This window comes from Sceloporus occidentalis, unplaced genomic scaffold (assembly GCF_023333645.1).
Source record: "Sceloporus occidentalis isolate IW3139 unplaced genomic scaffold, rSceOcc1.0.p SCAF_57, whole genome shotgun sequence".
Taxonomy (NCBI): domain Eukaryota; kingdom Metazoa; phylum Chordata; class Lepidosauria; order Squamata; family Phrynosomatidae; genus Sceloporus; species Sceloporus occidentalis.
In genome coordinates this window covers 1,227,615-1,246,171 of record NW_028317037.1, presented here as the reverse complement: position 1 = coordinate 1,246,171, position 18,557 = coordinate 1,227,615, and the positions used below count along the sequence as shown (strand labels likewise).

General features: G+C 41.5%; 2 protein-coding genes across 2 annotated transcripts in view; both read right to left on the bottom strand.

The window, feature by feature from the left end:
• LOC149287671 (uncharacterized) overlaps positions 1-18,557 on the bottom strand; it is a 432,704-nt gene that overhangs the window by 384,070 nt on the left and 30,077 nt on the right. The gene's annotated exons all lie outside the window — the stretch shown is intronic.
• The window catches only part of LOC149287672 (uncharacterized), a 36,580-nt gene continuing 18,260 nt past the window's right edge, over positions 238-18,557 (bottom strand). The window contains exon 3 of the mRNA XM_089492500.1: positions 238-302. Coding sequence (XP_089348626.1) covers positions 238-302 — 65 coding nt within the window. The remainder of the gene's footprint in view (positions 303-18,557) is intronic.

The window sequence follows — 18,557 nt, the reverse complement described above, 5'->3', positions numbered from 1 at the left end:
CTCCTGAGTCCAGCTCCGCAGCTTGGGCTCCATTCCGGAAGGAGGGAAAAAAGGTAATAGTCCTTCCCTTCTTCCAAAGGCCAACAGTGGAATAAACAGCAGCAGCAGCAAGGGCCTTACAATCCCTGCACATACTCAGGAGCGGCCTTTGGGGCATCTGCGCATACACACTCTCAGCCCCTTAAGCTGCTGCCCTCGCAGCCTGCTGTGAGGGAGGGAAGTGGGGAGAGCCCTTGGTCATTTGGAGGAACCTCCCAGTTCGGGGACCATGCTGAAAGGGCCTTGGGCCCCCTTGAAGGGATCTACATTAAAAGAGAAGAAGGAAGGAATAAAGGAGTGAACGTGTCAAGGGAAGAGAAGCATAAAGGGACTGCTGAAGCTTTCTGGGATCTGACCCAGGCACCTTCCCCTCAGAATCCACAGCTCACTATGATGGTTTAAATGACTATATCACAGATAATATCTCTCAGATAAGAGCCAAATTGGACGTCAGCATTATTGCAGAGGCTGTAAGTGAGGCGTCCAGTGACTGTGAGTAAGGTCATAGTGGATCAAATTGAATCTGAGTACTGAGGACGTGGACAAGCTCCTTGGAAGTGTGAAGAGGAGAACTTGCCCTCTCAACCCTTGCCCTTCATATATCGCCTGAGATATATCATAGATGCATCTCTTAGGAAGGTCTATTTTCCATCATGCTTAAAGGAAGCGGTGTTACGGCCGTTTATGGAAAAGCCCTCCCTAGATCCCTTGGAGATGAACAATTACAGACCAGTCTCCCATCTTCCATTTCTAACCAACATAATTTTGAGGGCAGTTGCTCTTCATCTCCAAGCGGTCTTGGATGAGACAGATTATATGGACCCATTTCAAACTGGCTTCAGGATGGGATACGGAGTCGAAACTGTTATGGTTCCCTTAGTAAATGATCTTTGCTTCAAGGGGGGATGTAACTTACCAAACTTTAAGCTGTATTATTATGCAGCTTGTCTCAAATGGTTAGAAGAATGGTTCAAATTAGAAAACAAGAATTTATTGAATATAGAAAAAGCTAACCTGAATCTTGGTATACATGCATATATGTGGTATACAAAACCATAAGATAATAATGCTTTTAACCATCATGTTATAAGAAGATCATTGCTTAAAGTATGGTATAAAATGAGTCATCAATTTTGGGTGTCATTGCAAGAAGCCTATTACAATAGAACAAAGGACAAAGATACTTCATGGCTAAGATACGGAGATTTAATAAACAAAACACCAGAAGGAAAATACAATATGAAATCTATGGAAGAACTTAATGAAAAAGGAAACATGAAGGGTTGGTTTTTATACAACTAATTAAACAATCGTTTTAAGGCAGACAATAAAGCTCTTGAGTTAACGATGGATAACAATGAAATAGATAAAATTATGATGGACCCAAAAGGTAAACACATATCCAAATGTTATAAACTATTAAAAGAAAGAGATCTAGAAGATGAAATTATTAAACACAGCATGGTAAGATGGGCACCTGATATAAATAAAACTATAACTATAGAGGAATGGGGAAAATCATGGAAAGGAACAAATAAATTCACTCTGTGCCAAAAGTATAAAGAAAATGATATCAAAATGTTATTCAAGTGGTATCTAACCCCCCAAAAACCCACCAGAGATACAAAACTGGCAATACTAAGTGCTGGAAATGCGGGGAACCCAAGGGAAGCTTCTTTCATATTGGTGGACATGCATTAAAGCTAAAGGATTCTGGCAAAGGATTCATGGAACCATCCAAAACATTCTTGATATAAATATTCCCTTTGAACCCAATTTATTTTTACTAAACATGACACACAACATAAAGTCAGTAAAATACAATATAATTGTTTTATATATGGTCTCATGTGCAAAGATCTTATTTGCTCAAGTTTGGAAATCTACAATTAATCCTTCTATCGAAGATTGGTTGATTAAGATACATGAACCTAGAAATATGGATATAGTTTCTGCCTTACTAAGAGGGAAACCAAAAGGATATTTAGAAATGGAACAGAGTTGTCTTAAAACATTTGAAGAAACGGATGATAACACTCCGTTAAATTAATAGTTACTATTTGGTCGATATTTGGTAATTTAAATACTATCATGGGAATATCTCAGTGTAATAAACATTTTTGAAAGTCAAAAAAGGAAGACCCACATCATTGTTGTGGGGAGCACCACACACCGAGTTGTATAGCCACATTCTGTGCTGCTCCTGGCCTGTCTGCAGGTGAGCCATTGACAGTTCGAGGGTGGCGACACGCTCCAATGCTGCAATGGTCAAAGGAAGTGTTTAGGCTTTGCTTGTTGTTTCTTGCTCCCTTCACCCTTAAATGTAGGGGCCATTCAGAGTACATTTTACCCTGGTTCCCAAACCAGTTTAAAAGTTGGAAGTACACACTCACGCTGATTATAACACAACTTGATCAGTGGCTTGCGCAAGAGATCCAGGGCAAATCCCCCCTAGCGTGGCTTTACTGAAAGTGGACTATTGACCCTTTCTTTTTGAAAACAACCGGCTCTTCCCTGCTGCCGGCAAATATGAACTCAGCCCCGGTCATGATCGGGTCAAGTTCAGGGGGTAGGTGACCCCGATTGAGGTCAAGGGTAGTAGGAACTTGTTTCCGGGGAGATTCAATATGGGGGAACCCAGATCTGCCCAGTTCTATCCAGGGCAAATGAGGGAGTGGGAATGGGGCCTTTGTGAAGGTGGGGGGACTGGCCTTCCTGGTGCTGGCCCTCCAGGTGAGTGATGCATTGGGCAAGGAGTCCCTCTCCTCATCGCCTGCAGCCTCTGGTTCCGCTGGAGGCAGGGCCTCTTCTCCAGCATCACCTGGAACAAGGAACCAGAACAATGGACAACAACAGACAAATAAGAGAAAACACAAGATTAGTATTAAACATATTGGAATTTTATGAAAAACACAACGAAAGAGAATTAGGCTTATTATTAGTAGATCTAGAAAAAGCATTAGACACAGTTTGTTGGGAGACACTTTTTGAAATTTTAGGGAAATTGGAATTAGGCACCAAGTGTATAGGATGGATTAGAGAAATATATAAAGACCAAAAAGCAAGAATTATGGTGAACGGCGAAAAATCCAATTTTATCAAAATTAACAGGGGTACACGACAGGGCTGTCCCCTCTCCCCGTTATTATTTATACTTACAATTGAAAGACTGATTAAAATGATCAAGAATAATGACCATATCCAAGGTTTAAAAATAAAAAAAACACGAATACAAAGTGCGGGCTTTCGCCATTGACCTTGTAATTTTTTAAAATGTAAAAGCGCAATAGAATTAGTAAAAAAAGTTGAAGAATTTGGAGAAATAACAGGTTGTAAGCTAAATAAAGATAAATCCATGATATTAACTAAAAACATGTCTCCAGACAAAGAAAGGAAATTATCAGAAATGTTAAAGGTTAAAATAGAAAAAAACACAAAATATTTAGGAATAACAATATCTAACAATCTGAATGAGCTATTCGACATTAACTATAAAAAAACATGGAAAGAAATTAAATTGAAATTGGAGAAATGGAGAAAATAAAATTTATCATTCATGGGGAAAATAGCAGCAGTAAAAATTATGGTTCTTCTGAAAATTTTATATCTATTCCAAACACTCCCAATCGTAATCAAAGACAATTTTTTCAAAATCTGGCAAAGAGATTTAAGTCATTTTATTTGGCAAAAAAAGAGACCTAGAATTAGATTAAAAACAATGCAAGACTCAATAGAGAGAGGTGGATTAGGCCTACCAAATTTAAAATTATATTTTGAGGCATGCAGTTTAATGTGGATCAAAGAATGGATTTTGCTAAAAGATGAAGAACTATTAGAGATCGAGGGTGACAAAGAAATATTTGGATGGCATGCTTATTTGGGATACGATAAAATAAAAGCAAATAAAGATTTTAATGTACATTACATTAGAAGGTCACTACTCAAAACATGGAATAAATATAAATTTAGAATTATGGCAAAATGTCCTACTTGGCTTTCCCCCCAGGAAGCTATTCAGAAATCAGAAACGAGACAAAAAACAGAATGGCTAACATATTCAAAACTATTTAAAAAAGACAAAAAGGAAAGTGTAGAATTCAAAACACAAAAGGAACTCTTTGAGGAAGGGATAGAATTAGATTGGTTTAGATACTGGCAGATAAGAGAAAGATTCAAAGTGGATTCCAAAATAGCAAATTTTGAGGCCGAATCTAATGAATTTGGGAAAATAATAGAAAAAGAAAACCCAAAATGGATATCAGAATTTTACAAATTGTTGCTTAGTTGGCAGCAAGAAGAAGAAGTAATAAAAGAAAATATGATACAATGGGCAAAAAATATTGGTTATCCTCTAAATTTAGATAGATGGGAAGCGGTGTGGAAAAAGAGATTAAAATATTCGGCCTCACATAATTTGAGAGAAAGCTATTATAAAACCTATTTCCGGTGGTACTTAACGCCAGAAAAGATATCCAAGATTTATAAATCAACAAACAATTTATGCTGGAAATGCCAAAAAGAACCTGGAACTTTATATCATTGCCTCTGGTCATGTAAATTAGTAAAGAATTTCTGGAAAAAGGTATACGAGACGATAAACCTGACTCTACTTTCCTATTAAATATGTGGGAAGAGGATGTAGACAGAAGACATGGGAAGGTTTTGTATTATCTAATATCAATGGCGAGATTGGCTCTAACGCAAAAATGGAAAGGGAAAAAGTTTCCAAGCAAAAAAGACTGGCTAATGAAAGTTTATGATGCAATAGAAATGGATAAAATGACACAATTGCTCAGAAATCAATCTCTAGAGGAAGTAAATGAAGAATGGGCGAAAGTTTTGGACAGTTTGAACAAGGAATGGGGAAAGATAGCAACAATTAGCTTTTGTAAGTAATAGTAATAAATAAAATAGTAGAGTACACATATCATTTCTAGTAGATTATAAGAGTTGGAGAGTTAAGACGAAAGAAAAAATCTCGACGACCTAAAATAATAAAAGATATTAGATGGGTTTAAAATGAATTACGTATAGGATCAATAAATAGATAGCAGTAAGATCAAGAATAAGCGGAAAGGGAAGATTTAGAAATCATACCATCGCTGTGGATGGACCTTTGAAAGGAAAATAATAACGATATCATAAATCTGAAGTAAGTTCAAAAGGGTGGAAAACAAAAACAACTATACCCAATAGGATCAGAGAGAGAAGTCTAGTAAGAATGGGATGAGAGATGGTGGAAGAGTGGAAGAGGGAAGAGAATGAATGAATGAATGAAGGTAAAGTAGGTGTTGGAAGGTGAGTGTATATAGTAAAGATAGGAGAGAAGAGGAGTGGTGAAGGTAATTAGACGGGAGGAAGAGAAGAAGGGATCTAAGGAGAGGATGGAAGAAGTAGAAGGTAACAGTAGGAAGGAGTTCAACTAAAACAGAAGGAACAAGGAGGGATGTAACGGAAGACAAGAGGTAAAGGGGAAACAAAAACACTAAAGAAAGAAGATAAGATACAACATCTAAACTTTATGGGAATAGAGAAAGACTCACTTCTCCAACACGTAAATATATATATGTATATATATCTGTACATGTATATCTTCCCCCTTGGGTTACGTAATCCTTTCTAGATCTCTGCTCTGTCCAATTTCCTCTTGATGTACAACTCGATATAAGGACTAGTGAGTCTGTACCGAGATACATTTGTTATTGTTGTTGTGTGTTTTTAATTTTCAATAAAAAATTTAATAATAATAAAAAATAGAATCATATTGTACAGACAATCACAGAGGAATAAGCACAACATTAAATCCAATAACAATAGTAAATGCAACATTGAAATGCCTATAGATCTATATTCTTGCATTTCCTCATGGTTTGTTGTTAACTTTCTGAAAGCTTAATTTTTTAAAATTTCTTCAAATATCCTTTATTTATGAGAAATTACAATCATTGATATCTACAGATCCTTTTCAAAAACAGATAATAAAACATACCCATCCTAAATTACTTCTGATATATACATTATGTACATCTTTGAATACTACTATATTATCTAATTCTACCTATCTCTTCCTAAGGCTAATTACCATTATCCTCCATTACCTCCTAAACTACATCCACTAGCTCCTATCTTTTTTCTTTATGACTTTCCATAGAATCCTTTTCCTATTAATATGGAATCCTAAACTTCCTTTAATTACCCCTTTAGAGTGTTACCCCCCGGAACTAATTTCTCCTTCATATACTGTTCGCTTATACTTCAAGCCCCGTCTGTATTGTAACCGCTTTTTCTCTTTGTAAGTATTCCTTCCGAGGTTTCCATACTTGGTAAAATTTATTCAAGGTGCCTTTCCTGAGTAGTGTAGTCAGTTTGTCCATCTCTAAATAATCCATGACTTTCAGTCTCCATTCATCTATCGTCGGACTTTCCTCCACTTTCCAATATTTGGCGAATGATACTCTTGCCGCCACGATCAGAAAGAAAAGCAATGTTTCATTTTCTTTATCCAAATCTAAAGTGTCTGTCAAGTTTAAGAGATACAGCTTTTTCTCTAATCTTAATTATTTTTCCAATCTCTTTATGTATCTTCCTCCAATATTTTTCTGAATTACTACAGCCCCACCAACAGTGTAAGTATGTTCCTAGTTTTGTTTTGCAGTTCCAACACTTATTTCTATTGTTTTTGAACATTTTGATATTTTATATGGTGTTAAATACCACCTATACATTGTTTTGTATACATTTTCTTTTAACATTACACTTTGTGTATATTTAATTTTTGTCTGCCACAAATTTTCCCAATGTTCCAATTGAATCCGTTCCTTCAAATCTTGTGCCCCCTTCATCGTAAATTCCTTGACTGTTTCTTGTTCTAATTCATACTTTCTAATTAAATTGTATAATTTGGAAATTTGTTTTGTGGGGTCTTCTATTATTTTTTCTGATTCTCTCTCGACCGAACCAATTCCACCTTAATATCCGTTAGAAATCTCTCCCTCAACTGTCTGTAGGTGAACCAGTTGCATGAGAAGCCTTCTTCAATCAACTCTTCCTGAGTTTTCATAACTCTCTCCCATTCTTGAAGTTTAGAGATATCCTTATATGTCACCCAGGGATTTTTTTTTTTCAATTCCTCTCTCTTAAATAGTGCCTCATTAGACGAGGTCCAAAGTGGTAATTGGGGACACCATCTATTCCTGTATGTATTCCAAATTCTTAAAAGGATTCTCCTGATTATGTGATTATTAAAATTTGCGTCTATCTTAATCTTGTTGTAGAATAAGTATCCGTGAATCCCAAATTTTAAATCCATTTTTTCCAAATGTATTATTCTTTCATTTTGAAGTTTAACCCAGTCCAATACCCAGTCCAACACACAGGCATGGTAATACCATTTTAAATTCGGGAGGGCAAGACCCCCTCGAACCACTGAGTCTTGTAGTACTTTTGTTTTTATTCTTGCTTTTTTCCTATCCCAAATGAATTTAGAAATTTCTTTTTCCCATTTCTTAAAAGTCAAGTCATTGCCAATTATTGGGAGAGTTTGAAATAAAAATAAAAATTTGGGAAGCACCGCCATCTTAATTATTGCTATCTTACCCATCCACGAAATATGTAATTTAGCCCATTTTTCCAAATCTAATTTGATACCTTTCCACATCGTTTCATAGTTGTTCTTAAATAATTCTATATTTTTGATATTAATATTACCCCTAAATATTTTACTGATTTAACTATATTGAAACTTGATTTTTCTTGTAGGGACTTCCTTTTTTCTTTATTCAGATTCATCGTCAAAATGCTTGTTTTTTCTATATTTACATGATAACCTGCTACTTTTCCAAATTTCTTTAATATTTTTAAAATATGTTTAATGCTCTCTTCTGAATTTGAAATAGTCAGGACCAAATCGTCTGCATACGCACCTAATTTATACTCTTCCCCCTTCAGTTTAAATCCTTCAATTGATTAATCTTCTCTTATTTTGTTTAACAGTACCTCCAGGAAAATTATAAATAGCAGTGGAAAGCTTAATAAATTGTTATTATTACATTTTTGAGACTCCATTATAAACATTTTCCCCGATTTGATTTCTTTCCAGTCAGTTCCACCTGTAATGGTTGAATCTCATTTCATCTAGAAATAGTATAATGTGTAATATCTTCCCTATACACAAGTTGAGAGGTTCAAGTATCAAAGAGAAGCTCTTCAACGGGTCTATTTTGAGTCTGGCTAAAAAAAAAATCAAACCAGGAGTACTTTTTTGGGCTATGTGGCCATGTTCTAGAAGAGTTTATTCCTGACGTTTCGCTGATATCTGTGGCTGCCATCTTTAGAGAATGCTGACCTGGAAGAGAATAGGTACACACACACACACACAGTGTGATCCTGGGTAAGGAGAAGTGATTCCCATGTTAATCTGTGTATTGCTCTGTTATTGATGGCCTGGCTTCAGGGTTGGGGGATATTACCAGTGTGTGCATCATAGTTTTCAGCTCTTCAGGTTCCAGGAAGGGGTGCAGTTAGCGTATCAACTGAAGCTAATAACAGGCATTCATGGCCATCGTATCTATCTGAGCCAACGTCTGGAGTGACGGATCCAGGAGCACCCCCAAACTGCAAACACAGTCCACAGAAAAGTGTGACCCCGTCCACAGATGGATCGCAGGTGACAAAACTCCATATCTGGATTAGGATCTCCAACAACGAGCAGCTCCGTCTCATCTGGACTCAGCTTCATTCTGTTTTTCCTCATCTAGACTATTACTTTTTCAAGACATTCATTCAGAGGGTAGATGCCTTCCTTAGTTGACACTGAGGTCTGGGGCATGAAGAGATATAGTTGGGTGTCATCAGCGTACTGATAGCACCCCACTCCAAGCCTCCAGATGATCTCTTCCAGCAGTTTCATGTTTATGTTAAACAGCATTTGGAACAGGATGGCACCCTGGAGAACACCAGATTTAATTTCCCTCTTAGAGGACCAACTGTCCCCAAGCATCACCATCTGGAATCTACTCAAGAGATAGCACCAGAACCACTGCATTGCATTGCCCCTGATGTCCAATTCCCTCAGGCGTTCCAGAAGGATACCACGATTGATGGTTCTGAAAGCCACTGAGAGGTCCAAAAACACCAGCAGAGTCACACTTCCCCATCAGTACTCAAGTGGAGATCATCTACTAAGGTGACTATAGCAGTCTCGACTCCGTATCTGGTCTTGAATCCAGTTTGAAATGGGTCTAGACAATCTGTTTCATCCAAGACTGCTTGGAATTGAAGAACAACTGCCCTCTCAACCACCTTGTTTAGAAATGGAAGATGGGAGAACGGTCTTTAATTGTTCATGTCCAAGGGATCTAGGGAGGGCTTTTTCAGAAGTGGCCGTGCCTCCACTTCTTTTAAGCAAATTAAGGGCCTGAACAGACAGGCCAAAATAAAGCTGCTTCGGATCACTTTGGAGGTATGCTGTTTAAATGCTGCATGTGTCCTAAGATACCAGAAGCCACACCAAAGCCATGCTCCATTCCTAAGGACTGGGAGGGGGGGTAGCTTTGGTGCAGCTTCTGGCCTCTTAAGATACATGTGTAATTTAAACAGCATATTCAGTGAGTCACTGGACACCTCATCTATAGCCTCTCCAATAACGCTGGCGTCCAATTCAGCTCTTATCTCAGAGATGTTATCTGTGAAATGGTCATTTAAAGCATCACAGTGAGGGGTGGAAGGCTCTAATATTGAGTTCCTGGGGGAAGATGCCTGAGTCATGTCCCAGATTCCCTCCCCCCCTTTAACTGTCCCTCTATGCTTCTCTTCCCTTGGCACTTTCACTCCTTCACTCCTTCATTCTCTTCCTTTAACCTAGATCTCTTTGAGGGGGGTCCAAGGCCCCCCAGGGGGATATTCTTTCTGGGGCTGAGGGTCTCTCTACTGGTCCTTCTCCGCAAGGTTGTTGTGAAGGGAAAGGTATGTATGTGTGGGGGTGCCTAATCCCGTGGGCCTTCAAGCCAAGTTCCCAGGTTGCCAGGGGGGTGTCAGTTGTTTCCCCCATCTCCCTTCTCTTGGATTTGGCCTCTACGTCTCTTCTCCCCCCCCCCAGACATACCCCCTCCCCCAGAGAAACCCCCCATGTTGTTTCTAATGCTATTGAAGCCTATGCTGTGTGATGCTCTTTATTAGGCACAAAAATCTCCCCCAAAAGAGGCATCAGAAGGGAGGGTCTCTCCTCTGCCTCACTTTCCAGGAGGAAGGGGGCTCCTCAAAGCCCTTTTTACCTTTGTATCCCCCTCCCCTCCATGGCCATACCTCTCTTCAAGGGTCAACCTGCACCCTTTCCTGGAAGTAAAGGACCTAGAAACTGTTGTACATTCACTGGTAACTTCACAACTTGATTTCTGTAATGCACTCTACATGGGACTATCCTTGTGCCTAGTCCGGAAACTTCAACTAGTGTAAAATATGGCAGCCAGGCTGGTCGCCGGAAAAAATAGGAGTGACCGAATAACACCCATCCTAAAATCTCTACACTGGCTGCCTATTCGTTTCCAGGCACAGTACAAGGTGTTGGTTACTCAACTACAAGGCTGACTCAACTGCCCCCTCCCCTGAACCCTATTTTAGAACCATCGATAGCCTGCTGTGATGAATTTAACAACTTCTTCGCAGATAAAATCTCTCAGCTGAGGGCTGATCTCGACACCAGTATTTTGCCAGAACCTATAAGAGAGGTATCCAGAGACTCCGTGGACTCTATTAAACTGGATCACTTTGACTTTGTGAGTACCGAGGAAGTGGACAAGATTCTTCAAAGTGTAAGGAAGATGACTTGCTCTCTCGATCCCTGTCCTTCATGGTTGGCAGCCCAAGGAGGAACGGCAGTTACTTCCATGCTCCGCTGTATAATTAATTCATTCTTCAGGGAGGGACAATTTCCATCAAGTCTAAAGACAGCAATAGTAAAACCATTGCTTAAAAAGCCCTCTCTGGACCCCCTATCCCGGAATAACTATTGACCGGTATCACTGCTGCCTTTCCTGGGGAAGGTGATCAAGAGAGCGGTTGCTCTCCAGCTTCATGGGATCTTGGAAGAAACAGATTTTCTAGACTCATTTCAAACCGGCTTCTGGGCGGGCTATGGAGTTGAGATGGCCATGGTTGCCTTAGCCGATGATCTCCGTCTGGGCATGGACAGGGGAAGCATGTCCCTGTTAATGCTTTTGGACATCTCAGCGGCTTTTGATACCATCGACCATGGTATCCTTCTGGAATGCCTGGGAGAGTTGGGAATCGGAGGCACTGCACTCCAGTGGTTCCGTTCCTACCTCTCGGGTATATTCCAGATGGTGCAGCTGGGGGACGTGTGCTCCAACAGGAGGGCACTTACATCTGGTGTCCCTCAGGGAGACATTCTGTCCCCCATGCTATTTAACATCTACATGAAACCGCTGGGTGAGATCATCCGGAGACGCGGGGCGTGGTGTTATCAGTATGCTGATGACACCCAAATATGTTTTTCTGTGTCTCCGACTGATGCAGTGACTAGGGTTGGCATCTCTCCTCTAAATGCTTGTCTGGAGTTGGTAATGGGCTGGATGAGGGAAAACAAACTCAGTCTGAATCCAGAGAAAATGGAAGTACTTGTGATAGGCTCTCCTGGTCGGGGTGAGGTAATTTGTCCACTTGTCCTGAATGAGGTCACGCTTCCCCTGAAGGACACAGTCCGCAGTCTGGGGGTGCTCCTGGATTCGTTGCTCCACTTGACTTCTCAGGTGGATGCGACGGTCAGGGGCACCTGTTATCAGCTTCGACTGATACGCCAGCTGCGACCCTACCTCAACCGGGGGGACCTTGAAACTGTGGTACATGCTCTGGTAACCTCTCGATTGGATTTCTGCAATGCACTCTAAATGGGGCAACCCTTGTACCAAACTCGGAAGCTTCAAATAGTTCAAAATATGGCAGCCAGGTTGGTCTCTGGATGTTCCAGGGCCAACCACATAACACTGATTCTGAAAGACCTTCATTGGCTGCCTGTTCGCTTCCGGGCACAATACAAGGTGTTGGTTATGACCTATAAAGCCCTAAATGGCTTGGGCCCGGGGTACTTGGAGGACCGCCTCTCCCCATATAATCCGCCCCGCACTCTCAGGTCATCTGGTAAGGATCTGCTGAAAATCCCTTCCTCCAGATATAAGTCAACCTCACAGAGAGCTTTTTCCATCTCAGCACCTGGGATCTAGAACACCCTTCCAGAGGATCTCCGTGCCACCTCCACTTTAGATCTCTTTAAAAAGAGATTGAAAACTTTTCTATTTCATCAAGCTTTCCCCGAAGTCCCATGTTAACGCGATCCTTCCCTATAATTGTGTGATAACTTCAAATATTTCAGCTGGCGTGATTGTGTTTTATCGGTTTTAATATGGAATGTGTATTTTGTAATGTTTTATTAGCCTTTGTATGAATTGAGTATTGATCATTGCATTTTTATCTTGTATTGCATATTGAATGTTTTGTACACCGCTGTGATCTAATTTTGGAATAGCGATATAGAAATAAAACTTATTATTAACATTATTATTTTTATAACCTTTAAAGCCCTGCATGGCTTGGGTCCAACCTATTTGAGAGATCGTCTGCTCCCACATAATCTGCCCCGCACCCTCAGGTCCTCTGGGAGGAATCTATTGCAGCCTTTAAAAACCAGGGCCTTCTCTGCAATTGCTCCCAAACTATGGAACGGTCTGTGAGACGAGATCCGTCAAATTGCCAGCTTAGACAACTTTAAAGAAGCTGTCAAGACGGATCTCTTCCGGCAGGCCTTTCCTGAATAAAAGTGCCGGCCACAGAATGACTGCTCCCCACATCATGTATTAGCCCACTGCTTTGTCCTCGTTGTATTTTTTATTGTGTTTTTAATAGATATTTTAACATGTTTAATCCTGTTTTAAGGGGGGGAATTTGGGACATAATTTTGTAAATGTGGATTTTAATGTGTTGTGAGCCGCTTTGATTGTCTTATCACAGAAAAGCGGGATACAAATAAAAGATTTATTTATTTATTTATTATTTATACCACCTTCCCCAAGTACCTGGGTCCCAAGGAAACCCCCAAGGAGGAGCTGGGAAGGAAAGAAGAACAGGAGGCCTGATAGGCCCCCTGCCTTTCTTTGGGGGAAGAAGAGGGGCTTCCTTCCTTCTTACAACACCCCAACTCTCCCCCAGAAGACCCTCCAGCCATTTCTCTGAATGGACGAGGGCTATCCCCACTTCACTCCCTCCCTCTGAACAGACTGTGAGGGTAGTAATGGCTTCAGGGGCTCAGACTGTGCATGCATAGATGCCCCGAAGGCCCCTCCTCAGCATGCGCAGGGATCGAAAGGCCCTTGCTGCTGCTGCTGCTGCTTTTTCCACTGTCGGCCTTTGGAAGAAGGGAAAGAGTACGCCCTTCCTTCCTTCCTTCCTTTCTTCCTTCTGGAAAGGAGCCCGAGCTACAGAGCTGGACTCAGGAGGGAAAGGCTGGGAAGGCTCTGCTTTGTACATATAGCTCTTTCTCTCTGTGTGTGTGTGTGTGTGTGTGTATAAATTTATGTGTGTTTGCCTCTGTTTTTGTGGCTAGGAAAGGATCTAAGGCCCGAGGAAAGAAGAAAGTGTCAATTTTGTGCAAATGCAGAACTTCTGTGCATCAATGAGTACAGTGTGTTGAAACAACAAAGAACTTTATTAAGAACGCATAGTCAGAAATTCAGCATTTAAGTCAGAACTGCCCACCTCAAGCCAAAGAATACATTTAAACCCCAAAACCTAAAACTCCACCCTCTTTCAAACCTAGCCCCCACCTCCAATACCCACAGTCTATGCCCCACAGGTAATAAGGCCCCTTTTGCCATTCCCATAGACTAGCCCTTTCTGTTAATACTGGCCTCTAACTTTCATCAACCAACATCCCACAAATTCCAAAAGCTGTCATTGCCATAACTATACTAGCCAGCTGCAACAAATCCCACCCCTCTATTCAGCTAACCTATACCACGACCAATAATCCCCAGTCAATCTTATAAACTAAAGCAATGATATATACTAATAGCAATTAGAACCTAAACCTAACAAAATAAAATTTAAAAACATAAACAGACATACGGACAGACACACCTAACACAAAACATCACAATTCTTGACAAAAATAATGTTAGTTCACTTCTGGGATTTGTGTGGCTTTTCTCCTGTGTGTCACTAGTTGTGACTTCCAAGAAAAACATTTCCCACAATGCTGGCATTTGTATGGCTTCTCTCCTGTGTGGACTCTCTGATGTTTCGCTAGGTCTGACTTCTGAGAGAAACATTTCCCACAATGCTGGCATTTGTGTGGCTTCTCTCCTGTGTGGACTCTCTGATGTGTCACTAGGTAAGACTTCAAAGACAAACCTTTCCCACAATGCTGGCATTTGTATGGCTTCTCTCCTGTGTGGACTCTCTGATGTTTTACTAGGTCTGACTTTGAAGAAAAACCTTTCCCACAATGCTGGCATTTGTATGGCTTCTCTCCTGTGTGGACTCTCTGATGTGTCACTAGGTGTGCCTTCCGAGGAAAACATTTCCCACAATGCTGGCATTTGTATGGCTTCTCTCCTGTGTGGACTCTCTGATGTGTCACTATGTTTGACTTCAAAGAAAAACATTTCTCACAATTCTGGCATTTGTATGGCTTCTCTCCTGTGTGGACTCTCCCATGCATGACTAGGACTGACTTGTAAGCAAAATTTTTCCCACAGTGATGGCATTTATGTAACTTCTTTGTTGTGTGGATTTGCTCATGACTGACAAGTTCTTCTGTAAAGGAGAACAATGACAGAGAAGACTGAATCTCAGCGTTAAGAGAGGAAGGTGTTACTCCAAGATTTAGCCCTACATTCACCCCTCCCTATTTCAGGTTCAATTAATAAAGTTGGTGTGAGTGACCCGACATGACCCTGTTCTGGATGCCCCCAAATCCATATAATGGTTGTATCCTTACTTATAGGAGCTTGCAAAGAAGAGATTGTAGGGAAACTGCCATAAGGAAATCAGTGGAAGCAGAAAATCAGGCAGTTGAAAAAATTCCATTAAATATATGTAAAAATATTTTGATTGAAAAGTGGCATCGTATCTTGTGAGACGGCCATAGAGTCCTGATCCAGACCCTAAGGCATGATGCAAGCTAACTGCAGAGGATGCTTCATGCTGTGTGACACCAGGAGATGACTCACAACCAATACAGTATACAGCTCACATGCGGACTGATGTGGGTTGGAGTTGGGTGTAGAAGAGATTGTGAAGTTGATGGAAGTCAGTGAGGAGAGCTGGTACATATTTGTTTTCTATTCCAACTCAAGATAAAGAACCTCCAAGGACTTGGAGGAAATCAACTGTGTCTATGAGTTATTTTTAAGTGTGGCAAATAATCAGTGCATTGCCAATACCTATATCTGGAGATTTTCTTCTGTTCTCTGCTATGTTATTGTTGATCTCTGGGAGTGTCACCTTCAGATTGTGCTATACATTGGCTTGTGAATGGGACCCAAATTCAGAGCCAAGAAGGGCCTGAGAGCCAGTGTGATGATCCTTTTTGGCTGAAGAATTTCCACCAAGGACCCACTGCATTTAATTCAGTTTAAGACAATTCTTTCCCCACCCAGGAAACATTCTAAAGCAATTTAAACCTTTTCGAATGTTTCGTTTCTGCCCCCAAGCAACGATTTCAGTATAAATATCAGCCCCAACTGACTAGTCTTCAGCATCAGTCCAGTTGCAGAGAGACACTCCATTGGTTTACATTGCTAAACACCTCACTACACTCGCCAGCCTCACTTGTCATGGGAGTTACTGACTTCTCTCCCCATTCTGGACCCTCAGCAATTGCAATCAAGTTCCATCTAGGTAATGTATTACCATTAGCAAAGCCTTGCACTATTCACCACAACCACCTTTGTTACCTAGTTCTTGTGTATGTTCATGAACACTTAGATGTATGTGTGTGTGTGTTTTGCTTTCCCCTTAAATGAAACACAGAAACCTATTTGAAATGCCTTTGGAGTCTGTGTGCTTTGGGGCCTGATATAGTTGGGATGAATCCCGAGATCACTGTTGCCTCAATCTCTCCTTTGAGCTAAGTATGAAATTCCCCTAAAAGCATAGCACTTGCGGGTGTCCTCCCCAGACTCCAGCATTTCGGGTAACAAAGCACTTCTGGAATCAACCATGGAGCTAAGCAAGCTCAGGTTGGAAAAGAAACATTAGAGAAACAGGAAATTTTTTGTGTCCCTCTTTCCTGTTTTCATAGACATTGCTCATAATTGCTAAATATGTTAGAAAACAAGGGCCTGAACCAGTTCTCACCAGTTCAGGTCTTAAAATCTGTCGAGTTGGTGGCTGCCTCCCAATCCCCAAGGCCCCTCTCCTGGCCCTTCCTAGAGATCCCTTCCTGTCTGCACAGAGCTAGGCAATCCTGGCTTTGCTCCTGCCTTCCCCTCCTGGCTCCCAGAGGCTTGATCCCCTTCCCTTTCTCTCTCTGCTCTCCAGCCTTCACTCTTGCCCATCTGCACTGCTTCAGCATTTCACCTTCACCATCTCTTTCCTGCTTTTCTGTTTTTCACATTGCCTCCATCTCTATCACAGACACACACCCACAGAGTGTGATGCACAAAAGGGACACTTTGAGACTCATTTCTTGAGAAAGGCAGGACAATCAATTTACAAATAATGCATTAGGAAAAGCAGAATAAAGGGGCTGGGACCTGGATTCCAATTTTGGTGAGGTTCAAGGAGAGCCTTAAAACCGCTTTAAGACAACTCCAAGACAGGGATGGACTACTGTTGGGGATTGGGGAGAGTCACATTGGCCGCCACAGGATCTTGAGGCAACCCCACATTGTGTCGCCTAAAAATATGGCATAATATTTTGCCCCTCAATATCCCACAGCATCCCTTTGGGGAAGTGGAGGGGCCATTTGGCACTGCTGGGCCTTCTCTGGGCCATTGCAGGGCCAAGGGAGGCCTTTTTCCCACAAAGCCTCTCCAGAGCCTGGAAAAGTGGAAACAAAAGCCAGGAAACGTGTTCAGGAATGGGCTGAGGACCATTTAGGGGCAAAAAGCATTAATATCCATGGCTCCTTCCCACAAAATTCCAGAATTAGCAGTTTAGGGTTGGATAGCCTTACAAAGTGGAGAACAATAGTGCCTCACTAAAACTAAAAATTCCAAGATTCCACAGGAATATGTTTTGACAATTAAATAATGTGTGAAAGGGAACTAGGAATGGTAGTAGAGCACAAGTTGGGCATGTGTCAACAGTGTGATGCAGCAGCTGAAAAGGCCAATGTGATCCTAGGCTGTATCAATAGGAGTACAGTGTCAAGATCAAGGAAAATAATAATGCCACTCTATTCTGTTTTGGTAGGGCTCACTTGCAATAATCCTGTGTCCAGTTCTGGGCACCACAATTCAAACAAATGCTGAGAAGCTGGAGCATGTCCAGAGAAGGAAAACCAAAATGGTGAATGGTCTGAAAACCATGCTCTCTGAGGAACGACTTAGGGAGCTGGGTATGTTTAGCTTAGAGAAGAGAAGGTTAAGAGGGGACATGACAGCCCTATTGAAATGTTTGTAGAGATGTCATATTCAAGATGGAGCAGGCTTGCTTTCTGCTACTCCAGAAAAAGAACATGGAACAATGGATGCAAGCCACAGGGACAAGAGATTCCACTTAAACTTCAGGAGGATCTTCCTGACAGTAAGAGCTCTTCAGCAGTGGAATATAGGCCCAGTACTGACCATGGGAAAGGGGTGGTCTGCAGCTGCCCCTTTCCATGGAGGATTTGAGCCAGGGCAGCGATACTGGCAGCCAAGAGGCCCCAATCCACCACAATTCCAGGCCATGGAGAAGCGGCAAAATGCTGCTTCCCTGTGGCCTGGAAATGGATGTCCTTGGGGTTTCATGCCCCTGGACACCATGGGAGCCAGAGCTATGGCAGAAAGGGGCCTCTCTCCCTGCCATCATTCTCGCAGCCGTTTGGTGGCTGTGAGAACGAGGTGCGTGCCCAGAAGGAGCTCTTTCAGGTTTAGATATGGTGCGTGCGTGACATCATAATAGCAGTGCCCATGTACACAGGGCGCTGGCATTATGGCGCTGCTGGTATGTATTAAGGTTAGGGAGCATGTACATGATGCGCTCTTCCCAACCCTAATACCGGTGCTGGTACGCCGCTTGTTGACGGTCTGTACTGCGCCATATTCCCTCAGAGTTTGGTGCTCTTTCTTTGCAGGTTTTTAGACAGAGACGGGATGGCCATCTCTCGGAGATGCTTTGAATGCCTATTCCTGCATGGCAGAGGATTGACCCGGAGGGTCCTTGCAGTCTGTTTCAACTCTTTGATTCAATAATTCTAAAGTGGAATTATAGCGTTCTGACATTGAATTATGAAAGGGCCCTCAGTCTCCACAGGAAGGGCAATGGATTCAGCTTCCTTACCCACAGAGGCCACATTTTC